This window comes from Arvicola amphibius, chromosome 4 (assembly GCF_903992535.2).
Source record: "Arvicola amphibius chromosome 4, mArvAmp1.2, whole genome shotgun sequence".
In the NCBI taxonomy this organism is placed as follows: Eukaryota; Metazoa; Chordata; class Mammalia; order Rodentia; family Cricetidae; genus Arvicola; species Arvicola amphibius.
In genome coordinates, this window is record NC_052050.1 from 69356257 (window position 1) to 69383491 (window position 27235).

General features: G+C 50.2%; 1 protein-coding gene across 1 annotated transcript in view; it reads right to left on the reverse strand.

The window, feature by feature from the left end:
* The window catches only part of Col23a1 (collagen type XXIII alpha 1 chain), a 284377-nt gene that overhangs the window by 37329 nt on the left and 219813 nt on the right, over positions 1–27235 (reverse strand). Inside the window, exons 3-5 of the mRNA XM_038325420.2 lie at positions 22414–22458; positions 14642–14649; positions 12743–12769 (exon numbers count right to left, since the gene is read on the reverse strand). Coding sequence (XP_038181348.2) covers positions 12743–12769; positions 14642–14649; positions 22414–22458 — 80 coding nt within the window. The remainder of the gene's footprint in view (positions 1–12742; positions 12770–14641; positions 14650–22413; positions 22459–27235) is intronic.

Below are 27235 nucleotides of genomic sequence, written 5' to 3' on the forward strand. Positions count from 1 at the left end.
GTTTAGATGCAAGCAAAGCTGGGTGACTGTGTTGCTTTCTTACTGTAATTAATGCTGACAGCTCCTGCTGGGGAAATGGAGCTCTCAAAATGCATTGGGCCGGGGGCCCCTGGATGAGGGGGCTTACCAGGATTATCAGTTCAGGACCTAGTAATTAAGCCCCAGATGTTGACGATTCATCAAATTACAAGGCTGGTGGGGTCTGAGGTCCCAGCCGGGGAAGTGTACGTTACTCCAGGAAAGCTCCATGAACCTTGTCCCAGCCTTTACCAGGGCGGGCCAGTGGGCGGGAGTAGGGGGCAGCCCCCTCCAGGCAGGTCAGCCCCATATGGTTCTGATTTCTCAGGCCTGGCCGCTTGTGTACACATGGACTGTAGTTCTGGTCTAGTTTCCCAATTTCCCAAACTTGAGTTCCCTGCTCCGGGGCAAGTGGAGAAAGGGCCTCAGTGTGGGGGATCCGGCCCTGGCTTGTGTCCTGCTAGTGGCCTGCTGCTCTTTCCAGAGACCCTAGGCCTGGGTGCTTAGCGGAGTTGCCTCTGCACCCCGAGTCATAGCAAGCTGAAGATTCACAGGTGTGTCGGAGCTGCATGTGGCGGAGGACGGCTACCAATGCAGCCCAAGCTAAAACTACAAACTTATTTAAAGTATTATTTTTTTTGCAATGTTTTTGTAAGTTGGTTACACATTCTCAAGTGTGAACTTTGTATGAGATGTGCAGATGATGGCTCGTGAGGCGGCTCAGACTCCCTGCCGAGTCTGACAACCCAAATTCAGTCCCTGAAACCCACGTGATACAAGGAGAGAACTGGCTACCTCAAACTGTCCTCTGACCTCCCACATTCAGACCCTGGCGTGCACGGCCTCTCTCTCTCCACACACACACATATGCAAATAGATATTAGATATACATTTGATGATGTCATTATGCAATATCAAAGACTAGAGGTTTTGTCAAGTCACCACCACGAGGTTAAAAAATAAAAACAAAACCCACCACTACCACCACCACCAAACCTCAAACCAACCCAATTAGCAGCCATGTTGAAACAAAAAACCTGGCAACTCACTTCACTATGAGGAGTTTGGAAGTGTCTTGAAAAGTAGGAAGACCTCCCAGCCCCTGGGACATGATCTTGCCTGCCCAGGACTGTACTGCCTTCTCAGCTGCTCACGGCTCCAGGGCCCTTGCTCACTCTCTCCTGCTCCACATCCGCTGACTGCCCGGGAGAGTGACCCTGCCGGCTCTGTAGGGGCACGGGTGTGCAACCCTTGGCCTAGGTCTCTTTCAGCTGTGAGCTTCTGAGCCACAAAAGCAGCTGGCTTCTATTTGGTGGAGAGGGCTTGCTCAGTGAGTGGCCTGTGTTGGCTGGAAGCAATTACATCTATGTCCCCATCACACAGCATGGCTGGAAGAGGTGGTATTTAAAGCACTAAGCCTTTGAACTGATCCCAAATATCTGCTTAAATTACTTATTCACCCATTACTGGTATGTGGTGGGGAGGAGCATGATTACCTTGTCAGGTATCAGGAAAAATTGCCCCTCTTCGGGGAGGAGGGGATAAAGGGCCTTGACTTCCAGTGGCTGTGGGAGAATGGGGTATGGGAGTGGGGGACTTAGGCTGTGTCTGTCTGAGATGCTGTGTGCTGGGAATCACTAGACATAGCAGACAGGCTGGGTACCCTTTCAGCACCAAGTGGACCATTGTGTGACTCCAACTTCTCGCTGGACCCAGGGACCAGTGACAGAGACAGCTCACGGTTGATGGAACTGTGGATGTGCTCTCTCTCTCTCTCTCTCTCTCTCTCTCTCTCTCTCTCTCTCTCTCTCTCTCTCTCTCTCTCTCTCTCTCTCTCTCTCTCTCCTTGTTCACCAGCAAAGTCCCTAGGCTGTATCCAGGCCAAGCCCCTGCTTTGCCCTTGGTCTCACAGAGTGCCTGCTTCTGACCTCCCCTGTCTGCTCACACATGATTTCCTGATTTCCTAAACTTCTCCCCTCCCCTCTTGCACATTGGAGGTAGACTCCAGCATGAGGCAATACACTGCCTAGCAACCCCCTCCAGCTCTCCCGCCTGTCCTTGATTTCCATGGACAACAGAGGCAGAAAAAGCGACACCCCCAGCGAAAAGGGATTCCCACCTTTTCTTGAAATATCAGAAAACGCCGCAAGGACTGTGCTACGTGAACTGATTGTGGGGCCCCATTTAAATGCCTCCAGTCTACCCAGCCCAAGCCCCCTAGTTCTCTAAACTTTTTTGAGCTGGCTTTTTTTTTTCTCCTTATCTGGCTGAGTCTGTAAGATACCAGTGAGTTCATGAGCTCACATTTCTAGAGCTGAACCGTCTCTCTGGTCCTTCCACACTCCCTAGCACTACTTGCTTCCTTCCTAGACCAGCCTCCCCTATCTTCCATCCCTGACTCCCCAAATAGACAAGGGACAGAGGATGCCATGCTGGCTGTGTCCCTGCCATTTTTCTTGGATGCTCATGACCTTTTTTGGGATAGGGGAGTGGAATGGGCGGGATGGCTCCCCAGGGACTTGGAAGTCAGAGGAAGAAAGCAGTTGACCCCTCAATGAGACTAGCTGCCACAGCTGCTTTCTCCTCCTCATCTGGCCCTGTGGAGGGCTAGGGGGAGGAAAGGGGTGGGGATGGGGCATTGCACACCCCCATTTTCCAGCACCCATCTGGTTTTTGCTTTGCCTTGGTCTTTCTTTTTCTTTGAGACAAGGTCTCACTGACTGGCCTGGGACTCACTGTGCAGACTAGGCTGGCCCTCAGAGATCTGCCTACTTTGTGTTGGTACTACAGGTATCTGTCAGTCACTGTTTTGAGAAAGGGTCTTATACAGTTCAGGCTTGCTTTGAACTCATCACATAGGCAAGGATGACCTTGAACTCTTGATCCTCTTTCCTCTACCTCTTGAGTGCTGGGATTGTTGGTGGGCACCATCATGCCTAGTTTTTTAAAAAAATTTATTTATTTATTATGTATACAATATTCTGTCTGTATGTGCCTGCAGGCCAGAAGAGGGCACCAGACCTCATTACAGATAGTTGTCAGCCACCATGTGGTTGCTGGGAATCGAACTCAGGACCTTTGGAAGAGCAGGCAATGCTCTTAACCTCTGAGCCATCTCTCCAGCCCTCATGCCTAGTTTTTATGTGGTGCAGGGATCAAACCCAAGGCTTGGTTTATGTTAAGCCAACTACTAAGTGGGCTCTATTCCCAGTTCCCCACTAGACTTTTTGTTCTTATGTCACGTCTTCCTTCCCTCAGGAAGCAGCCCTGGCTCCCTGCTGTGGCCTTACAGGTTCTCACAGCTATCTCACCCTTTAGGCACCAACCACGGACTGTGAATCTGGAGCTCACGTGAATTGTGGCTCTTTCTCTTGATTAATCATAGGCTCCCCAGAGGTGAGGAGCCTGGGATGTAGTTCTTGTATTTCTTGCTACTGCATCTGAAATGCCAGAGCCCTGAGCTGAGAACACAGTAAACATTTGTTGAACAATGTTTCTGACACAATGACAGCGAGTCGGTGAACAAATAAATAATCCAGTTTCCCACCAGCACCGGTGTCTGATCTACGAGCACTAGAGGGCGACCTTGATCCGCTATCTGGTGGTTCTAGCCAGCTCCTGCCATGGTGTCAGAGCACTGGAGGCCAGTCAGGACACTCTGCTTTTAGGATGCTTACCCATGCAAAGCTCTGCCAGCCTCAAGGGTTCCCCGCTCTTGGACTGGGTGACCATAGAGTGACAGGAACTGTCATTCTCTGATCTCAGTGTGAATGCTCAGCCCTGGGGTTTCCAGGAGTTAACTACTTGGGTCGCCTAGCTGCTACTGGGGATGCCAGGAACATTTCTCAGAGGGGTCGGGATATGCCCGAGGTCACAGTTCATGGGAACCCAAAGCTCATGCTTTCTCAAGTCATGGGAGCTGCAGGAATAACTTCCTACCCATGCACCTGTCTCCTCTCCAGTCTTTATTGGGGAGACCCGAACATAGGTCACTGGCCTAGTTCATGTCTGTGAACCTGCTCCTCCATGCAGTAGGCTGTGTGTGAAGTGAGGAGGATGCCAAGCAGCCACCAGCCTTTGGGGTACCACTCCATGATGGATAACTGGCAGCCAGCAAAGTGAGGAGCCACCCTCCTCTGCCTGGGGCCTGGACTCGCACAGGGCTACTTCCTCTTCTGTAATGACATGTGGTCAGGAGGCCCTGTGGCCCTGGAGCCTGAACACAGGAGCCTCCTGGTTGGCTGTGCTCATCTCTCTTTCCTTGACTGCCTTACCTGGGGCATTCGAGGAAAACTGAGGAACGAAGAGCTAGACTTAGACAGAGCTAGCCCCAGGCAATGGCGAGACTCCTGAAGTACCTGTTTTGTACTGCCTCAGGGAAGAGGGCTCGGGAGGAAGCCAGGATGGAGGCCCTCTTCTGCAGGCCCAGCTGGCTCTGTCTTTGAGGTTCCAATCTGGGGACCATTATGGGGGACTCAGGAAGTCTGCTTTCACCCCTCCTCACTCTGCCCAGCATCTCGGGGGGCTGGGAGCCGCCCCGCAGGGGTCAGATGCGAATGAGCCAGAGGATGTTAAAATTTAAAAAAGCACATGAATTTGGGGGTATTACAGATGAATCATTTAACTAATTACATTTTTACAATCAAAGCTGTTTTTGAACTAGGGGAGTGTAAGAAAGCATATGAGTTTGTGGCGTTCCTGGCTCTTTTTTGTTCGCTTGATTAATTCCAAACAGTCCAACTGAGTTATTCATTTCGAAATTGGTCCCAGGCCGGGGCCCTGTCTCTCGCAGACCGCATTTCAGCCCCGAGCTCACACTGTCCTCTGGGACCTCGGTTGTCGATGCCCCGTGACTGATGTTGGAGACTTTGCAGGTCCTGCTTCCCTGGGCACTGTGAGTTTAGCCAGGCGAGGGCTGTGGGTGGTGCTGAGTCCCAGGAGATGCCTGCATGAGGGTTTCTGTTTCTAGTGAGATTTGCCCCATGCCCTGTGATAATCTGATTCCTCATTAAGCCTTTTTATTGAATTTATTTATTGGGTGTTGCGTGGGTGAGCATGCCATGGCGCTTGTGTGGAGGTCAGAGGACAACTCCCAGGAGTCAGTTCTCTACTCCTACCACGTGGGTCCTGGGGACGGGACTCTGGTTCTCAGGCTCTTGAGATAAGCATTTTGACTGCTGAGCCATCTCCCTGGCCCCTGTACCTATGCTGTGGCTGTCACAGATTGCGTGTGGGATTTTCCAATTGCGTCATCCTGTTGATATTACAAGCTTCTGATTGGGGGCATTTCAGATTCTGGAATGGAGATGCCTAACCCACTCAGACCTGCCCAGAATTACGCAGGGACTGGCAGCGCACCAGTCTCCACTGGAAGGTGGGTGCAGGAGCTGGCTGAGTTGGGTTACACTCAGCAATCCCTCTCCTTTCCCAGCCCGTTGCTCACATTCCCTGTCTCTGGAGACACAGGACCACATTGTGTGGCCTGCTCTCTCGGGCCTTTTTTTTCTGTGTGCACAGTGCCCGTGCTTGCTCAGTCAGCGTGGGAGGCCGGCCATCCCTCAGACAGAAGGTGTGGAAGATGGAGGCCTTGGCTTCCCTTGTGTGCACAGGGGCATGAGCTGTGCAGAAGCAAAGTAACTGAGAGAACTCAGTGTCTGGGAGTGGTGTGGTGTGCAGACTGGACTGACTTCTAAGCAGGGTGAGAGAGAACAGAAACCGTAAAGAGGGAGGAACAGCAGGGCCCTGGAAGGATCCATAGAGCTGGGATCCAGGCCCCCACGCTAGCCACAGTGAGTCCGGAAGATGAGCAGAACCAAGGCCCTAGCTCAGTCTTCGACTTGGAGCCTCCAGAACTGTGAGCTACACAAGCTCCCCCTCCATCTCTCTCTTTTATTTGTATACATGTGTATACACGTGGGGGCCAGAGGTTAAGGTTGCTTCCAGGGACTTTGATGGCTTCGAGGATGCACTGACAGTTCAGGAGGCATGGGACTGGGGGTGTGTGTGTCTTAGACTCTTGGTAGCCGTCTCTGGGGACAAGTGTTTCCTGGAAACAGAGTGAAATTTCTTTGTCCCCTTGGTTCCCGCTGCCTTAATGAGCCTCTCCATCCAGTCTACAAAGTTCTGCACGCAGGCCCTCGACACCACCACCACCACCACCACCACCATTCCTCCTCCTTAAAGCTTTTTTTTTTTTGAGACAGGGTTTCTCTGTAACCTTAAAGCTTTTTTATTTATGTACATGTACATGTGCCTGCATGAATTTAGGTGGCTCCATGTTATGGGCCTGTGGAGGAAGACATCAGATGCCTCGAAACTGGAGTTATAGGGGGTTGTGAGCCCCGATAAGGATGCTGGGGACGGAACCCAGGTCATTTTCAAGAACAGCCATTAACTGCCGAGCCATCTCTCCGTCCTCTGGACACTTCTTCCCCTTCTGCCACCCCCCTTCCTGGCCTCAGGTGGAGCTTCATGAAGCTGGTTCTACGTGCCATGACCCGCCCCCTTCTCTGCTTCCTCTGCTGCGAGTATTCACAGAGCTCTGCGTCTTGTCATTGAAGTCTCAGCCCAAATGACATTCTGTCCTTCCGGATTAATTGATCCAAATCACACAACTATTCTCTGCACCCACCCAGCACCCTCACCACACCCTCCTTTATTCTTTTTCTGGTACATTCCACTGTTCTCAGGACTGTTCACACTGCCTCCAGAAGGTACGCGGGAAGCCAGGAAGCCATGAAAGCTCAACACTGAGAGTGAAGAACATGAAAACTCTAAAGAAGGAAAATCAAGATTTGCTTATAGCAAATAGAAGGCGCCGTCTTGGGTCTTCCGTTCAAAGGGTGAGAGGTGGAGGCAGGATAGACTGTGTGACAGACAAGCCATTTTCACCTTAGAAGCTATGCATATCTTAGAGAGGAAGAAAGGGATGTGAGAAACAATTTCAGGATGACTCCATTGTACCCTGATGATCCCTCTCTCCTATCCCAGCTGTCTAAAGACTGTGACTAGGTCTGATTTGCCCTTGCGCCTTCCCTGTGTGTAGCACAAGGCCTGATATCGAGTCTTCTACTAATGAGATGCCAAAAAGACTTTAACATATGAAAGCTGATTAAATCTCCAAAGGCTGGAATGCCATGACTGGAGTTCCTCTGCAGCCACCATTGATAATTCACAATGCCCGGTGCTCAGAACTCCCTCTTGTTGACCAGGAAAGAAGACTGCTTGTCCCTGGCTGCGCCTTTCATTTTTAAACTCTATACCCGCAATTCTAGTCTTAACCACTAGGTGGGAGTACAACACAAACTTTAACAAACAGGGTACATCTTTCTAAGACTATGTCTCATGACAATACACCCTAAATTAAAACAAGACACGATACATATAGACATATATTTAAAAACTTATCATACTGAAATAAATTAAAAGTATGATAATACCCACAGTTGGCCAGAGTTTGGAGAAACATGCGACATTTGTGCGCTGTTGGTGGGAATGTAAATGAGCGCAGCCTCCCAGAGGGCAATTTGGCAATGCACATCAAAAGCCTTAAACATGTGCAAATCCTTTGGTGCAACAATTCAACTTATAGGCATTCATTCTATGGAGATAATCACAGAAATAAGCCTTCACTTACTACCAGGATGTTGAGTGTGAGGATGAAAAATTATCCATATTAATAATAGAACTTGGAGATTGACTAAATAAAATTATATACGTGATCAGATACTTTGTAACCATTACATACTGTAAGAGTTTTTAATGATGTGGGACTGTCTCCTGATATATCCAGTGGCAGAGCGAAGCATGTCCCTATAGCCTTGTTTTATAGTGGAAGAATGGGAACAAAGTTGTGTATAAAAAAATGCTAGAGCAACATGAAAATAGTGAGATTTATTGCCTGTGGGTGGTAGGAGGAAGGATGATTGCTTTTCCTTTTTTTTTTCCTTTGGTGCCTTTCTCTATTTCCCAAATGTTTTACAACAGACACGACATGCATTTATTGCAACCATAAGGTTCTGTTAACAAGTCCTTGGGGGCACGAGGGACAGACGGCCTCTGTTCAGGAAGGGCATGAAGACAGTGACCCTGGGAGCCCTGTCAGCTCTGACCCCCTTGAGTCCATAACCTGCCTCACAGATGTGGGTGGCCTCTGCTGCCCCCGGCCCTCAGCCACTCCTCCAGGCGGTGCATATGGACCTGGTTTCAGCTGTGGGGGTGGGGCGGGCAGAAGGATGAATGAAAGAAGCAGGGGCCAGGGCCTCCACCACAGCTCCATCTTTTCTTGTTCTTTCTTCTCCCTGAGAGTTAATGGGAAGAAGAAAATTCTCCCTGCTCCTGAAGTTTGCCAACAAAATGAACAGGGTCTCTAAGATGCCCTCAAACAAAAAAATACCAGCACTGAAATTCGGCAGCAAGACATCCTAAAACCGACCAGTTTCAACATTGGGTTTCTATCCAAATGCCTAGGTATATGCTGAGCAGATTTCCTCATTTTTCTTCATTAAATATTTTTATTGCATCATCATTATTGTATTTATTTATTTGTTGGTGTGTATGTGTGTAGGCACGCACACCACAGTGTGTATGTGGAGGTCCGGGGACAGCTTTGTGGAGCTGGGTTCTCATTCCACCTTTTGCGCGGATTCTGGGAACTGAACTCTGGCTGTCAGGTTTGCACGGCAAGTACCTATAGCCCTGAGCATCTCGCTGGCCCTTCTTTCTCATTCTAAAAGATATTTATGTATTTAAATTGTTTTTTAGAGTTGCTTTATTTTATGTGCATGAGTGCTTTGTCTGCCTGTATGTATGGGTGCCTGATGCCTGTGGAGGTCAGAAGCGGGTACTGGGTCCCCTGGAACTGGAGTTCCATGGCTCTGAGTCACCATGGGTGCTGGGCACCAAACCTGGGCCCCTGGCGAGAATAAACGCTTTTAACTGCTGAGCCATCTCTTCAGACCATGTTTATTTATTTTATGTTTTTTGGTTTTTCAAGACAGGGTTTCTTTTAGCTCTGGAGTCTGTCTTGCAACTAGCTCTTGTAGACCAGGCTGGCCTCAAACTCATAGAGATCCACCTGCTTCTGCCTCCCGAGTGCTGGGATTAAAGACGTGCACCACTACCGCCAGGCATGTTTACTTATTTTTGAGTCAGGGTTTCAGGTAGCTCTGGCTGACCTAAACTTCAATATGTAGCTAAAGACAACTTTGAACCACTGATCCTCCTGCCTCCACTTTCCCAAGTGTGGGATTATAGGTGCATGTCAACACTCCAGATTTTACGGGGTGTGAGGCATTGAACCCAGAGCGTTATGTGTGCTAGGGAGCACACGACCAACTGAGCTCTAGCTTCATCCTGCAAGAAGACCTGGGTTTGGATCCTCAGCGCCCAGGTGAAAGTCAGACACAGTGACATGCATTGATACTGTCAGCCCTGGGGGCCTGGAGGGCGGGGGAAGAGACAAGGAGATCCCTGGAGCTTCCTGGCTGGACAATCCAGCCAAAATGGCAAGCTCTGGGTTCATTGAGAGATCCTATCTCAAAATAAAAGGTTTTCTTTGGGGGTGGGGGTGGGTAAGACAACGGAAATCCATCTCCGGTCTCTACACGTTCATGCTGGGCAGGTGAACCTGTGCTAGAATGAGTGCATACATGAGCTCCATGTTGGGGTGAGGCTACGGTTCAGTGGTATAGCAGTTGCCTATTATGCATGAAGCCCTGGGTTCAGTCCCCTAGCACCACATCCAGATTATCTAAATTTGTAATTGTTCATCGTCATGAACGAGCTGATGTGGTGTAGTGCTCTATTCCAACATGCTGACCCCATGGGGGCCACTGATCACTGAGCATGGGCTGTGGGCCTGGCAGAAGCACTTCTGCTTTCCATAGGCCGAGAGAAGGAACTGAACCCCAACGTCACGGGTAGAAGTAGCCCACGACGTCTAGCTTCTCCTCCACTGGGACTGCTTTCTCTCTGGCTCTGGGTACCCTCTCCCCACATAGGTCACAGGAAACAACCCATGTGGCAGGGCCAGATCTAGGACTAGAACCAAGTGCTTTAGGGCACACAGCTTGGTGAGTGGGTGTGCACCCAGCATTGGTGACAGGAATGCCCCAAATTCAGCAGTGGGCCAGCTCAGGTAGTAAAACGTAGAAACCAGGCTCCATATACCAGCTGGCAAAGAGTGATCGTGGGCTGTGATGTCAGCTCTCTAGAGGACTTTTTGGGTTCCCTCATCGCTCACTGGACCCAGCTTGCCACGGTGACCTGAGGAATGGTTGCATGAACTCAGGGTGGTAGCTTCAGGCCTGCAAACAGGAAGTGAGGACAACTGGCCTGCTGGGCCTTCACTGACCTCCTCAGAGAACTACCTGCATCAGGACATAGGGACCCCTGAGTTCCTGGCACACGAATCTTTACTCCCGCCCCCATCCCAGAACTCACAGATCCCCTCTGTGGGCCAGGCTTTGAGCCAGGTATCTGTCATATGCTACGTTTCATATTTAATTCTCACAGTGCCTTTGATGGCCATTAGACGACATTGGCTTGCCATGACCTACATGTCATGAGTACTCCATTGAATCTCCATTCACCAGAAACCCAGCTTCCTGGGAAAAGAGATCTACTGACAGGAAGGAGTCTGAGGTTCAGGCAGTTTTAGGGGTGGGGTCTCCTACTACAGGCTTCTCAGTGGCAGGAGAGATGAATTCAAACCTGCTGCTTAACCCCACACTTGGCTTCCTGCCATCCCCTCCCTCCCCTAGACCTGGGAAGAAAGCAGGGAAGGCGCAGAGTGAAGAGGCCTTTGCAGCCATCAATCAGCCAATGGCTCTGATGTTCTCAGCCAGGGGAGAAGGCTCCCCGGCCAGTGTATGTTCACAGTACACAGTGAAGACTTCCCACTCTCCTTTGGGCCTTGCACGTGCAGAGAGGCTCAACTTTGGAGAGTATGCTTTGGGATTTTTGCAACTGCATCAAAGCAAAGCATCGGTGGAAACGGGGCTTGGAGTTTGGGATCTGGTTCTTCCAGGGTAGTGTGTTAAGATACTCTTGCATGCAGCTGGCCATGGCAGGGGGCTGCAGCTCCGTATCTGCTCTGAGGTCATGACTAGGCAGGGGTGTGCGGGTGTGGGAGGGGACAGCAAGGCTCTGCCGCATGTTGTTCTTAGCCAGGATGGTTGGGAAGTGGGAGGGACCAGGTACTATTTTTTTTAAATATATGATATTTTTCAATAGACAGAGGGCTTGTTGGGATACAATTCGCCTCACAGAAGAGAATCTGTATCCTAAAGAGAAACCTCGAGAAGGGTGGGTACGTTTTCCAAGTCTGCTAGGATTTAGAGGTTCTTGCTAAAAGGATTCTTGTCCTTCAGAGCTAGTAAGAATTTAACTAGGGACATAACCCTGCAAAAGCCTGTGGTTCCCCAAGATCCCTGCTGCTGCATGCAGGAGTCAGAGTGGGGGCTCTACTCCTTCCTAGTGAGAAGGAGGTTCTGGGACCCGGCAGGATCTGACCTGGTGTGCTCTGTGGATGTCATGTTTCAGGCAGAGCTCTAGTCTGAGAGGTCAGATGCCCACTGGGGAAGCTGCCGCAACCACCCTTTGGGAGACTCCAAAGGGGCCTGGACCTAGCACAGTGTTGCTTTGGGCACAAGATAAATGTGCCCCCTATCACATCCTAGAGAGCTATATATGACTCATTTTGTCCTTTGTGCAGAATTGTTACCTCTTGGTCACATTTCATCTCATACTGTTTTTGAGGCCTTAACGGTCTCATTCCCAGAGTAGGAAACGGAGGCTCAGAGAGGGTGTGCACCTTCAGCAAGCTATGGAGCTGTAGGTTTGGAATCAAGCCCAGGTCTCCTTGATACTCAAGGATGGGCTGCTTTCCTCAGCCTTCTGGGAGGCATGCCCTGCAGGGCTGGGGACCACATCACCATGGCTAGCCAGCTCTGACTCTAGACGGATTTCTGAACCAGCTGGCATTTCCCTCCTTGGATCCTCCTACCTGAAGGCATAGAATAAACCCTTGCCTCTGACAGACACCCTGAGCTCTGTTCTACAGGCCTCACCAAAATCCTCTCCCGACTCCTTTTTTGATGAAGCAAAATCTTACTATGTAGATCAGGCTGGCCTCAAACTCATGTGTGTCCTCCTGCCTCAGCCATGTATCGCCACACCTGACTTGGTCCCGTGTGTTCCAGAGCATCAGTCCTTCTGGAAGCTACTGTCATCTTCCTTAACCTCGGCAAGGCCCCTATGGCAGCAGCACAGTACCTCAACTCCTTGTCATTGATATGGTACTCATTTGTTCTGGATAGCGACATCAATCCCATTTTCAATGCCAAACTGGAGCTAATCAGCTCCCTGATTCTGAGTGGTCAGACCCCAGGGAGTCCCTGCCACTAGGAAGAGGTCCAGTTGTGTCTCCCAGGAGGGTATGCCCAAGCCAGCTAGGGCCAGACCCCAGGCTCAGCAGGTACACTGGGCTGGAAGGAGAGCTGCCTTTTGGAAGCCTCTTTGCTTCGCCTGGGAGGCATCTCAGGGAGGCTGTGAGGTTGGGGTCTGCCCAGAGTGCACGCTGATCTTTCTATAGAAGGGACCAGCCCAACAGCTGAGGAGTGCAGCAGGAAGCTGGAGTGAGACAGCTCAGTCAAGGCTCAGGAGGAGAGCGCCGGATTAAGAGGAGGAGGCAGAGAGAAAGCAACAAAAAAATGTCAATTACCGGGTAGCCATCTCGTCCTGATTGCCCCTGTGGTAATTAATAAGCCATTAATAATCAGAGTTTTGACAGAAAACCATATGGCAGTGCTTATAACTCTTTCCGGCCATAACCCCCCTGCTGTTCTCTGGTGGTTTGCAGAGTTCTAACGCTGCTAACAATAGCGTGTCGTTTCAGGGGGACAGACGATGCCAGGGCTCTGGTAGGTCAGATGGACAGCTACCTTCTCCCATCAGAGGCCATGGGGGAGGGGCTAGGGTCCTTCCTCAGAGCCATCAAGGCACTGTACCCATATGTGTCACCTCCACGTCAGTCCTGGCGCAGGACAGAGCCCGTGTGGTCATAAGGCTGGAGGGATGGGTCACAACCACTATGACCAAACGAGGGACTGAAACGTCCCTTCCATGAGGGATGCAGTAGGTTCTCAGTTCATCCTCGCTCCTACTGGGTCAGGCTGAGCTAAGAAAGCTCTGGAAGCTAGCAATATGGGGGACAGGTATGGCTATTGACTGTTTCTCTGTTCCCCCAGCCCAGGTCAGGTCTGTTCAAGGCCACTGGCACCCGAGACGGCGTCCCACACATGGACATCCGCCTCCCTCTGCAGTGGTAGCTAAAGAATTCCTGCTTGTTCAACCCGTTTAATATGTTAGCAATGGAGCCAGAACCAAACCACGCCTTACTCCCTGCGTTTTGCATTTCTACAAGTTTGCACAAGCTGCCTCCGAGGGGCCTCAGGGAGAGGCCACCAGGAAGTGCACTTCGGCTTAAACTGATGCTGCGCGCACAGAGGAGCCCAGATTGTGAAGGGTGCTGATGCAGGGTGGGGATGGATCCCGGGAAGCACAAGTCAGAAGAAAAATGGCTCAGCTGACTGTCAGTGTGCTGCTTGAATGGATGCATAGGGATTTATCTGGGCCTGAGAATCCACTAAGAGGAATCAAAGGCAGACACATCCATAATGAGGAGAGAATGGGATTCCCAGGGTCATGGAGTTGCTGCCATTAAAGCAGCCTCTGACCCAGGCAAACTCAGAGCTCCCCTTGTAGTGACATTTTTACTTCCGGGGCTGCCTCAACCGCTCTGTCAGCCAGCCAGGCTCACAAAGTCCCAGCTGAGAGCAAGACGTGCTGGCTAAGAAGAAAGATGGACTCTGGGACCTGGTGTTCGAGCCCAGTTTGGTCTTGGAGCCACAATATCAGCAGCCACAGAACACTTCGGAGATATGAGCTGGCACTTAACATTTTAAACACTGAAGATCTGGGGGAGGAGTTGCTAGGTTCATATGAAAAGAGGCTGGTTTAGAATGTTCTAGTGGGTAAGGCAAGGTCAGGGAATTCTGCTATTTAAGAACCAGTTCAGTCTCTGTCTGGGATGGAAGTTTTTATGTTTGTTTATTTCTGAGACAGGTTCTCATGTAGCCCAAGCTAGCCTAAACCTCCCTATGCAGCCAAGGATAGTGATCTTCCTGCCTTAACTTCCCAAATGCTGGGATTGTAGGTGTATATTACCACACAGGACTTTTTTCTTTGTTCCTTTAAAGACAGGGCTTCTCTGTGTAACAGCCCTGACTTTCCTGGAACTCACTTTGTAGACTAGGCTGGCCTTGAACTCAGAGATCCGCCTGCCTCTGCCTCCCAAGTGCTGGGATTAAAGGTGTGCGCCACCACCGCCTGGCACCACACAGTGTTTTATGTGATACTGGAGATCAAACACAGAGCTTGTACATGCCAGGCAAGCAGTCTACCAGCTGAGTTATAGCCCTGGCCTTTTTTTTGTGTGTGTGTGTGTTTAAGCCACACGCCTCCCTCACTAAAAGCTGATTCCATGGGAGTTAATTTTATAGACGGAACCAAATAAATGTCTTATCTTTCTGGAGAACAGCACCAAGTCCGCGACACTTACGGGAGGACCTGCAAGACACAAGCAGAAGAGCCACTGTCAGCATTGCTCTGGCCATGCCCTCCCTCATCAGCTCAAGGTTTCAATGGGGTCACAAAATTGCCCACAATGGCCCTGCCGACAAGGGTCAGCCACAGAACCAAGAAGAGATATTTTCATCCTCGGAGGGGCCTGGGTGGCCGTGTGTGTGTGGGGGGCAATGATGGTTCCCACATGCATGGGTTCGTGTGTTTATTGCATGAGGCTGGATGGCACTCATTCGCACTACACTCTGGAAAGCTAAATATGAATTAGATCTTGCTTGTCCAACGAGCAGGTGTTTGGGCTTTACCAGGGAGAAGAGAGATAAAGAGGAAAAACATTTTGGGTAGAGAGGGAAGGGTGGGGATGAAGGCATGCGATATTTATGGTCGTGTAGAGGTGAGGTGGATCACCATAGCCCAGTTCTGGGGTTAGATGCACATGAGGAGATTGAAGGAACAAAGGAACAGTCTAGAAATTATGATGGTGCTTACAATGAGGCTTGCCCATAGATGATAACTGATGCTGACTCTGGTCTCTGAATATACGCTCATACACACACACACACACACACACACACACACACACACACACACACGCACACACACACACATGCACACACATGCACACACACACGCATGCACACACACATGAATGCACACACACACACGCACGCACACACACACGCACACACACACGCATGCACACACACACACGCATGCACATGCACGCACACAATCCTTGAACAAAATTGTTTCTGCATTGAATAGGCCATTTCCATTATTCTCTAGGTATAACAGCAATTTGCATCTCATGTACACTGTGTCAGGCACTGAGAGATGATTTAATGTATCTGTGAGGATGTGTTAGGTTATATGCAAATATAAAGTCATTTTACATGGGGACCTCAGCATTGGTGGGTCCCCTGTGTGTGAAGGCTAGTCAGTTAAGGGGCAGGGTATCCTAGAAGATGGTCTCTCAGTTCCCCAAATCAATGTACTTCCCACAAATGCATGCTTCCACCAAACGTGCAACTCCTCCACTCCCGTCACACCTCAGACCCTACCCAGTAGGATGAGGCAGCCCTTGACAGTCACAGGAGTAAGGAGGAGGTCTGCATGGCCAATGGGGAGCTGGGAGCCTTGTGGGTCAGGAAGGGGGACCCAGCAGTGAGGACAAATGAACAACCCTGCCTATCAGAGTGTTCCTTCAATAGACATTTAGAAAACAAAATAACAAACAAACAAACCAAAAATAGGGGGCCTATGTTGGCTTAGCCTGCTCGGGAAGAGGGCTCTACTAGGTGGGGAAGACAAAATGAATCAGAGATCAGGGTAGGGGCAGGATGGAGAGAAGCAGAGTTTGAAATATGCTTCCAAATCCCTGACTTTTCCTGAGATGTAAATGGAGCAGGGAGGGAAGGCCGGCCAAGCACAAGGTCTGTTTCCATGTGATGGAGAGAGGAGGGCTTGATACTATGGGCAGTGTAGGGGCTACTGAAGATTCAACATGATGAAGGCTGCAAGAAAGCCAGAGCAGACACTGGGGTGCACTGCTGCTACCCTTGGCAGGTCCCAGCAGAGGCATCAGGCAGACGGGAGAGTCTGGAGAGGCTTGGCATAGAGAAGAGACAGGACTTTCTGAGTGACAGATGGTTCACGAAGGTAGGAGATTTGGTCAAGAGTTTTCACTAGATGTGTTAATCTTCTCACCACTGATAAAAGAAGCTCCATTTTTTCCTGTCTAGACTGGCCCGAGCAGAGCATGAACAGCCCAGACTCTGAACTCACAGTGATTGGCCTTGCTTCCTGTATTCCAGAGAAGAAAAACACCACGGAAAAACTCACTAACCACCGTCTTGAGACTCGATGAACATGCCTGTCTGTTCCTGTCCGTGTGCCTGCCGCTGGGCCCATCTTCCTGTTCATGCCCCTCAGGTTACTAGAGGAACTGACCCACTCCAATTAAGGCCAGCTCTCCTGTTCGCCTTTCCTGGAGTGATTGACATCTGACAGGTTCCCTGACGCCCACCAAGCTCAGGGCCTGCAGGTACACACACTAATAAACAGGCACTAAAGAGACAAGAGTAAGAGAGGCAGGAGCTGCCCATTGGGCCAGCACCTTTGTTAAGCTCTTTGCACTTTGTTATAGAGTTTATTGGCTTGGCACAGCCACTGGTGGCAGATTCTGTGGTCTGTACCCAGTGGGTAACCCAAGAGAGATGGCTTGGGAGGCCACATGGCTTAGGTCATCCAGGGGTCCCTGCTTAGAAAGTGAGGCTGGTTCAGGTCCCCCAGTGGACCACATGGTACCCCATACCCCGAACCGGCTCCACAATGTGTTTTGCTCTCTGACCCTTGGGCATACAGCTTTCAAACACATGTTCTAATCCCCAGAATGTGGGAGCAATTAAGTCAGAGCCAGATGACTTGGCCTGAGGAAGTAGGGGGTTTGGTGAGTCCCAGGACTGTCTACAGAGTGCCTGTGGCCTGCCAGGGCTTCCCAGTCTGGGAGCCATGTTCACCCATACCTTGGGAGGTAGGGGGGACTGACTGCTTGGGTGGGTAAGCTGCTTTGTTTGGTGCTGACAGGTGGGTGTTGGGTCTGGGAGCCCACCCTGTCCATACGGAGCTTTTGGCTCCCCCAAGGTCAGTCATTTCTCTAATGTCTCCCAAAGGTAAGTTTGATCTTCCCGCGGAGTGTGTCTGCTGGCTTGGCAGGGTCCACACAGTGGAGGTGGTGGCTGTTTTTGTTACCAGCCCCACAACTGTTACCATTGTCTTAGACACTGCTCCTCATCTGCCCGTTACCTGCTCTCCTTGGTTGAACAGGCTTTCTGTCTTGTTCACGTATTAGTTAGCTCCAGTGTGGTCTACACCCTTAGAAACCAAATCCTTCCTTGGATGAGCTCAAGACCTCCTGCTATGTTTCTCAGGACTCTCTATGGAAGAGAGTGACCCAAGGGTTTCTAAATGGAGTTTTATGCAGATGGAATAATGGTGAGGCAAACTCAGAGGCAGTGTGAGCTGATGGGGGGAAGGGAAGTAGGATGGGAGTGAGTGTCTGTGAATGTTTCGAGTACCCATGTCTGCCTTTCTGGATGTTGAGGAGGACTGAAGGTGTGTGTGTGTGTGTGTGTGTGTGTGTGTGCATGCACATGTGTATGTGCTTGTGCAAGTGTACACTCATGTGTGTACATACATCCATGTGAAGCAACCAGAATAACACTAGCACAGGAGACACTGAGCACAGGCTGGAACTAGATCACATTCTCTCTCACATACATACAAGTGTGTGCATGACATATGCACATATATGCACAGAGACCTCAGGAAAAAGAACGGCTGTGTGTCATTCCACAATTCCATTGTGTCTTTTCCCATTGAAGAGCCAATGGCCCCAAGACTGACTGGACCACAGAGTGAAGATGCTCTTGTTTAAAAGGCGCTCTAGAGAGGCTTCCAGCCTTTTGGGAACACCAGGTACAAATGGGAACATCAGGTACAAATCTCATCTCTGGAATTCAGCGTCACAAAGACTTGCCGCGGGAGGGAGGTTGGCCCAGGCAACCGTACCAGACATTGTGCTGGGTTTTCCAGTGGCAAACTAGCCAGGAGTAGGTGAGAACTCCATTCAACTTGGACCAGATGGACCTGCGGACACTGAGGGCAGGGAGGACACTGTCCAGGGAAAGGTTTTGACTGGGAGAGACTAATGAACTGGCCCCATGGATGGCAGGTGCTCTTTGTGGGAGGATAACGTTCCAGTCAGATCCTGTCCCAGCACTCTGAAAGAGCCTTTCTCCCAGGGGCACAGGAAACGGCCTGCTTTGTGTAACGGACGGTGACAATACCAGGAAGCACATGTATGTGAAAGTATCTAGAAATAAACACCAGGTCCGTCCAAAGTCAACCAGAGAGGGACATCTGCTCTGTGTGACTCTTGCTGGCTCTGACAGAGAAAAACAGCTCACACGAGGGCTGCAGAGGGGGATGTCAGCTTGTTCAGTGGTCAGCCTTAGACAAGACAGAGTTTCCCTTGCAGCCTCATTTCTTATTCTGCAAAACGGGGGTAAGAATATAATTCTCATCTCGCAGTCCTCTGGGGATTGTGTAAAAAGTAGGGCTCTGGAGGACCCGGCACAGAGCAGCAGACCCAGAAACAGACAGACCCTAGGCTGTCTATGTTTCTGAGCTTCTGTGAAATGTGCTACAGCCAACAGGGGTGTGCAGACGGCCCTCCCCCACAGCGGGACATCATTTCTCCTGTATGCCCAAAGCTGGTACCATTGGGTCACACAACTCTTTGAGGAAACTCCATACTGAGTCCCAGCAGGTGCTTCCACTAAGAGAGGGCGGAGACTCCCTTTCTGCACATCTGCACCAAGGCTTGCTGTCTTCAGTCCTTTGGCCACAGCTGTCCCCAGGGGGCGAGGTGATGCATCCCACATTTCTGATTTGCATTCACCTGATGATTAGTGAGGAGAACGTTTCCCCAGTTGGACATTTTTGCTTTTGTTCCCCGCTCCTCTTCTTTTGAGAAAGGCTGACGGAGAACCACTATGTAGAGCAGCCTGGCCTTGAGTTTAGGATCATCCTGGTTAAGTCTCTCAGTGCTGGGATTACATGCTTGCCACACCCAGCTGCTGCTGGCCATTTACACCATTACATTGCTGGTCTTCTTTGGAGTGATATCATTTGAGATTTGTATCTGGGTTTGGTGTGTACGTGTTCATATGTGTGCTGGTGCACATGTGTACACGTGCCTGTGGATGCTGGAGTCAGCCTCAAGTGTCATTTCTTAGTCAATATCCATAGTGTTATAGAAACAGGGTCTTTTCATTGGCCTGTGTGTATGTGCGCGTGCGTGTGTGTGTGTCTGTGTGCACGTGTCACCAATTCTGCAGAGCTGGCCAGCCAGTCTCAGGGACCTGTCTGCTTGTCTCTGTCTCCTCAGTGCTGGGATCACCAATGCAGGCCACCATGGCATTTTACAAGGGTGCTGGGCATCAAGTTTGGTTCCTCACGCTTGAGCTGTAAGCGTTTTACTGACAGAACCATCTCCCTAACCCGTAATTTTTTTTTTTTTTTTTGGTTTTTCGAGACAGGGTTTCTCTGCAGCTTTAGAGCCTGTCCTGGTGCTAGCTCTTGTAGACCAGGCTGGTCTCGAACTCACAGAGATCCGCCTGCCTCTGCCTCCCGAGTGCTGGGATTAAAGGCGTGCGCCACCACCGCCCGGCCCGTAATTTTTGTTTTTTGAGTAAACTGAGGCACACTATATTTTGTCCTGAAAAAGGTTACAGAGTTTCTCATCTCCTTCCCAAAATAATGTCAGTGAGTAGACAGGGAAAGACAAGGAAACCTTTGTAGGAAGAAGACAAGAACCGAAAGAGGCGAGCACCAGACAGGGCTTGCAGGCGGCCACACGAGGCAGAAGAAGGGGAACTAGCTCCCTGACACGTAAACCCCTTCAGCTTGCAGGAGCCAGGCACTCAGGCTCCCAATGAATCCTGGGAGCTTACAGGAAGGCTTTTGTAGAAGGAAAAGAAACCCAGGCCCAGCTCTCAGGAGAAGAGTGGAGCATCCATTGAACCTCTGCTGGCTTCTGTCAGGCCCAGCCAGCCCGGGGTCCTTTTGTTGGGGGGCTCCCTCTGGCCCCATTGTTCCTCGCAATTGTTTCCTGTCCATGATGTTGTTCATGGCATGATTTCCCATACACTAGCCATGTATTTACATGCCAGATGCTGGAGGTGGGGGTAGCCCCAGGCACAGGGTTACAGAAGGCTTTCTTAGAGGAGCCACCTGAGTCTGATTTTTGAGGATAAAGAGAAATGAACACACCATAAGAGCTCAGGTATAAAAACGCTTGTCTAGTCCAGGAGGAGGACTTAAAGGTACAGAGGTCACAAGGCCCTGGACAGCCAGAAAGAGGCTGCATGTGGGGGGCAGGGTGGGTGTGAGAGCTATAGGAAGCTGTGGCCATGAGGACAGAGAAGGAAGCAGAGGTGTGAGATAAAATGAAGAGACGGAGACGAGCTTGGTGTGGGGAAGAATCAGGGGAATCAGGGTTACCACGAGTGGCTGGATGGTGTCTCCCAGTGACAGGGATGTCTGGGGAGGAGACAGGGTGATGTGTTCGAGGGGGAATGTATACTCTCTGGGGCTTGAGGGAGGGAGGCACCATCAGCGTTCCAGGGCAGCTGGGGCCACAGGAGTGGGATGCTGTATGGAGACAGAAGCGAGGGCCAAGGGCAGACTCACTCAAGAGGCGAGTGGTACCCAACTGTGGAGACTGGGATGTCGAGGTCAGTGATGGATGTGCCGTGTGTGTGTGTGTGTGTGTGTGTGTGTGTGCATGTGTGTGTGTGCGTGTGAATTGGCTGGAGAGAGCCAGAAACACTCAGGGTTAGCAGTGAGGGTTGAGGAAGACAAAGGCAGTGAGGAGCAAGCAATTCTGCACCTCTCAGCAGTTAATGCACGCTCATGGGATCATTAGTTCAGAGAGCACATAACCAGGAAGTGTCTTCTTGAAGCAGCACCAGACACCCAGGGGGAAGGGATTCCGATCGCTTATCCATAATCAATCTATCACACTTAGAAATAGAATCCTACATCCTTAGGCAGCAAATGTGTCATCTGATGCACAGACTTTACACTAATCCCACCCACAGCTCTGAATGTTTGTCTACGTACATAGTTGCCTGAAGTTCATTCAGTTGATCTGAGATGATTAACATCCATGCATAACACATGTTGTGTATTCTCAAGAAAGTACAAATGAACACCAAAGGGGTTCATCAGCGTTTAAACTTACTTAAAAATGAGTGTGTGTGTGTGTGTGTGTGTGTGTGTGTGTGTATGTGTGTAGGTATGTACATGTGAGTGTAGTACCCACAGAGTCCAGGAGAGGGCACTAGATTCCCCCGAAGTTGGAGACGTGGTTGTTAGTCACCCAATGTAGGTGTTGAGAACCAAACTTGGGTTCTTTTTAAGAGCAGCAAGTGCCAATGAAGCCATCTTCTGGTTCCCTGACTTTTTTTCCCTGATAGCTGACTAAGAAAGAAAGGAGAGAGGGAGGAAGGAAAAGAGGGAGAAAGAGAGAAGGATGAAAGGAAGAAGGAAGGAAGATAAAGGCAGTGACGTGTCTTGCTGTAGCCATGTTGCCGTTAGCTACTTTGGCCAAGATGATGAGCATAGATGTGAGAAGGTGAGGAGAGGTGATTCTTAGGGAACTGTGGTCAGGATTTGGGAGGAGAGGGAGAGGCTCTGAGGGGCTCTGCAGAGAATGTTCATTTTGGATGCAATGAAGGTAAGGGGGGGGGAAGGTGGCTGTTGGGGCAGAGGAGCCTGGGGTTAGCATGGAGGAAGGTGCTGAAAACCTCTGGCTCTGCCAAAGGGAGGAGGGGCGGAGTCTGGGAGGGAGCTGAGACCTACCGGGGACCTGTATCCTGTGACGGTCCCATGGCAGAGAGCTGGCAAGGTTTCTGCCTGCTGTCATAGAAGGGCACTGTTTCAGAGTGGGTGATGAAGAACTGAGATAGATTCAGGGGGAAGCTGAGGACATAGAGGGGCTAATTTGGGATTGTGGATGCCAAGAAAGTGATATGAGACATGGTGACCCAGAGGTAGTAGCTGGCATTTTAATAAGGAAGACATGATCCAGGACCAGGAAATAGGTGGTTGACACCTCCAGCTGGGAGCAGGGTCCATGGTGCGTCTCTTAGGAGGCTTAGGAATTAAGAAGACTCGACTCACCGGGGTCGCCTCTTCGTCCAGGCTTGCCACGCCGTCCAGGGGGACCTAGACAGGAAGACAGAATGGATTCATTAAGAAGGAAAGCCAGTGTATACGCACACGGCCTCTGGCCGCCAGCTCCCCACCGCCAGCAGAGCTGGCTGAGCTCACTCATCCATCCCTACAGAGTGCCCCCCCCCGAGACTAGTGGAAGGATATGGTGGAGAGACCCTCTCCCTTCTGCCAGGCCATGCTGCACACCCTTCACCCACTGCTATTTATTTCCTCATTCCTATGTCCTCTCCGAGCTAAGAGTCCCTCCTGGGACAAACTTCAGACTTGGGAGAAAGATAAGGCTGAAGGCGAGAGCTTTCTCACAAAGCTCCCCGCCTCCCTCAACCCCCCCCCAATGCATCACAGTGTTCTGTAAAGTGAAACAAAACCCTCAAGGTAAAAATCAGTGCTGTTGTGGTCAGGATATTCCAGGCTAAATTTGGCAACCGCAGGCGCTATGATGTCCCTTCAACTTCTTTCCACCGCTCACTTGAGCCTCACCCTTCACCCCCTAGCCACCGCTCACACCTGTGTGCTTCAGTGTGGCCACAGGCACATCACTACACGTTTTTTGCTGATCCAGGCCTCCTTCCACATGTTTAAGCCTCTCTCAACTTACATTGCCCTCCACCCTTGTCAGTCCCCAGGCCTGAATGACCTGGACATCAAAAGAGAAGGCTCCAAGTCACAGGCCAGCCTTGTGCCCTGAATCTGAGGTTCTCATATTTGGTTGTGCACGAAAATGGGGTCTGAGGTACTGGCAGAATCCACTGCAAACTTCGCTTGTGTCTCTCTGCCCCGGGCTCTGCCTTCTTGCCCACTTCTCTTAAGTCTGCTTCCTCCACAAAGACAGAAAGCTATGTGTATTTGTTGATGAATTAATTCTTTTCTCCCCCCCCCCCGCTTTTTTTGAGGCAGGGTTTCCCTAAGTAACCACCCTGTCCTGAAACTTCAAGCTGGCCTCAAACTCACAGAGATTTGCCTCCTGTCTCTGCCTTCTGTGTGCTGGGATCAAAGACATGTGCCACTTCTGGCTTCTTTTCTTCCTTGTTTTCTTTTTCTTTTCTTTCTTTTCCTTTCTTTTTTCTTTTTTTTAAAGCTGAGCTGTGCATCTTTAATCCCAGCACTCTAGAGGCAGAGGTGGCAGGTCTCTATGAGGACCAGGCTGACCTGCTCTACGTAGTGAGAATTTGTCTTGAAAAACAAACAAAAAAAGCCAACCTTAAACAAAACCAAAATCCCAAATTTTATTTATGTGTCTGTGTGAGTTTGTGTGAGTATAAGCACACATGTGTGCAAGAGCTAACAGAGACCAGGAGAGGGCATCAGATCCCCCGAAGCCTGGGGTTAAGGCAGGTGTAAGCAGCCTGATGTGGGTGCTGGTAGCTGAATTCTGATCCTCCACAAGGGCAGTAAGGCCTTTTGACTGCTGAGCTGTGTCTCCAGGCCCTTGGTTGAATTTTGCAAATGGCATTTGCCCTACCTAGGGTTACTATTGTGACGCAACCCCATGACCAAAAGCAAGTCGGAGAGGAAAGGGTTTATTTGGCTTACACTTCTACAGCACAGTTCATCATCAAAGGAAGTCAGGACAGGAACTCAAGCAGGACAGGAACCTAGAGTCAGGAACTGATACAGAGGCCATGGAGGAGTGTTGCTTACTCAAGGAGTGGCTTGTTCCTTAAGTAAGGCTTGCTCAGCCTGCTTTCTTATAGAACTCAGGACTTGCCAGCTCAGGGTGGCACCACCCACAATGGGCTGGGCTCTCTCCCATCAATTATTAATTAAGAAAATGCCATTGATAGCACACACCTTTAATCCCAGCACTCGGGAAGCCGAGGCAGGTAGATCTCTGTGAGTTCAAAGCCAGCCTGGTCTACAGAATGAGTTCCAGGACAGCCAGGGCTATACAGAGAAATCCTGTCTGGAGCTTCCATCCTCGAAAAGATATAAAACATCCTAGAGGCTTGCCCATAGCTCAGTCTTATGGAGACGTTTTCTCAACTGATTCTCTCCTCTCTGGTGACTCTAGTTTGTGTCAAGTTGACATAAAATTTCCTGGCACAGCATTTGCATCCGTCTGCCTTGCCTGCTCCCTGCATGGCAGGCTCCATGCTGGCGCTGGGGGGGTGGGCACTGAGGGACAGGGTGTGACTGCCTTTCAAGGTACTGCTCTTTGTGCAAAGTCAGCCTCAAATCGGCTCAAGAATTCTCAGACCTATCAGGGGGAGATATGCAGAGCCTAGGCTAGGCAGAGCAGTTCATGGTAAAATTAGAATTGGTGTATGTGACAGTTGATACTGTCAATTTGACAGGAGCAAGAGTCACTTTGGAGTTAGAATGTTGAACATGACGGAGGGAGTGTCTAGACTGAGGTGACCGAGGGAAGAAGCCCCTTCCTAACTGTGCACGTCACCATCCCGTGGAGAAAGTGAACAAGCACCAGCACTCAGCTCTCCAATCCCTGTCTGCAGATATGATGTGACCAGCCACCTCAAACTCCTGTCACCACGTCTTTCTTCATGTCATGGACTGTACCCCCAAACTGTGAGCCAAAACAAACCTGTCCTTCCTTGAGTTGCTTCTGTCAGGCCTTTCAACCCAGCAGTGAAGAAAGTGATCAACCCAACGCGCTTCCTTCGCCTTCTCCCTGACTGAGCAGCTGTTCATGGGGCATCCCGGACTGAGGAGTCAAGTACAGGGCACAGAAACAACCCCGGCCCTGGCTTAGAGGGTGCTTCTGGCTTTTGTGAAGGGATGCTCTGAATCAGGAGGAGAGAAGATTCTTGGAGACAGGGAGAGAGGGGTGTTCCTCTAGATGGAAGGCCCCATAGGGCCGAGCTGGATAACAAGACCTCTGCAGTGAGAAAGAATACATTTCTTCCTAGCCTCATGGGCTGAGGGTTTCAGGTCAGAATGGCTGAAGGATACTTAAGGATTGAATATACGCAGGGTTGAGGCTGTTGTTCAGTCGGTAGAGTGCTTGCCTAGCATGCATGAAGCTTTGGGCTTGATCCATGGCCCTGCATAAACCAGGCATGGTGGCCGAGGCCTACAAACCAGCATTTGGGAAGAGGATGCAGGAGGATCAGGAGTTCAGAGTTGGCCACATTGAGTTTGAGGCCAGTCTGAGCTATCCAAGACTCTGTTTTTAAGAAAAAAAGAAAAGCCACAAATCAAGCCAAATGCACTCTATCCCATAGCTCTGTGTTTAGGATAGACACTTCTATCAAAGACATAGACCCTGGTCTTCAGGACACAGGCTTTGAGGTTGGAGTTTGTGTTGAAATTTCAGACAAACTATGTTAACGTGTTTCTCTGACAAGGCCCTAAGTCCAACACCACCATGGCAAATAGCTACTAGCACCTGAATGGAATTTAAAGCTTATGGGATGTCTCTAGGCCAATGCCTGTGGCATCTGCACTCGGGTGTGTGGCCATGTATCTTGATATCTCCATGTAGGTGTCTCAGCATCTCAAGTCACTGTAACCCAGACTCTAATCTTTATCTCCTTCCCGTGCCCTCCCTGTCTGTAGCTGCTGGATCTGAGAACCTTGTGAGCCAGTCACACAGAATAACTAAACACTGGTGTTTGGGGGCCACTCAGGATCCTTGGTGGCCTTTTATTCTCTATGAATGTATCTGTTTTTAGGGAAAGAGAGTATGTGGGGATTGGAACCCCATCAGCATGCACGGTGCCATGTCTCTCTGCTTGTGGAGCAAGAAGACCCAATTTTCTCCCACATAGCCTTGGGGGCTCTTGCCAGACCACAGAAGACTGGCTGTGGGGCACAGGAAAGGAGGCCCAAGTGGGAAATAACCAGGCTATGACCAGACCTGAAGCAGAACCAACAACATGGCATTTGAAAGTCATTGCTAAGCACAAGTATGAAATTCCCCGTCTAGGTTAACTTCAGCCAGATTTGTTTTTGTTGAGGTGGTGGAATGAATGGATTTTTTTCTGGGTGGTTCTTCTGGGTGGCATGGTTCAGAAAGGGGTGCAACGGAGTAGGCAGCTGCCCAGGCAGGTGGGATGCCCTGTCTCCAGGGATCTTCGTGCGGAACCCCCAGCAAGCCAAGGCTAGGATGTCACTAAGCATGCAGGGCCTGTGGGGGTGAAGCCTGCCATCCTGGCTGCCACTCTCAGATGAAAGGGCCTATGTGGAGAAGAACCGTGCTGCTTGGAGACACACTCCAGGGCTGGTCACAACCAGGTTCCGGAAGCTTTCATGGGATTCACTCATGTGACCAACAGGTCTACCCTTTATTCTAAGATTCATATTTAAATGCTCAACTTTAGGGGGAGGCAGCACGCACCCAAAACCTCGCCTCCTAGTTGATTTCCTCACCAGTGAAGACGTTACCAGTACCTAAGCCGGCTGTATAGCTGGTACCTCAGAGTCCTCTTGCTGCATCCTCCCTCCCTTGCCCTCAACCTAGACTGCATCTTCATTTCGTTCTCTGTCTCCCCCTGACTCCACACACCTGTCCTTTCTGCCCTGCCTCCTGCCAGCTTCTCATTCAGCTCTGTCTCCAGTTCCCAGCCTAGGGTGGGACCAGGGGATGTTGGCTGAGGGAAGGTTGCAGAGAAGCATGATGTGTAAAGAAGCTTCAGCCTCTCTTATTTCCTCCCATTTATTCTCTTCATATAACTGTTAGTCAGGCGTGCCCAACATTTTGACACTACCATGCAATGTTGTCATCTATGAAGTCTATGCTCAATAACCACCAACTCAAATTACCAAAAAAAAAAAAAAAACCCTACTCCCAATTTCAATGCTTTAAGTT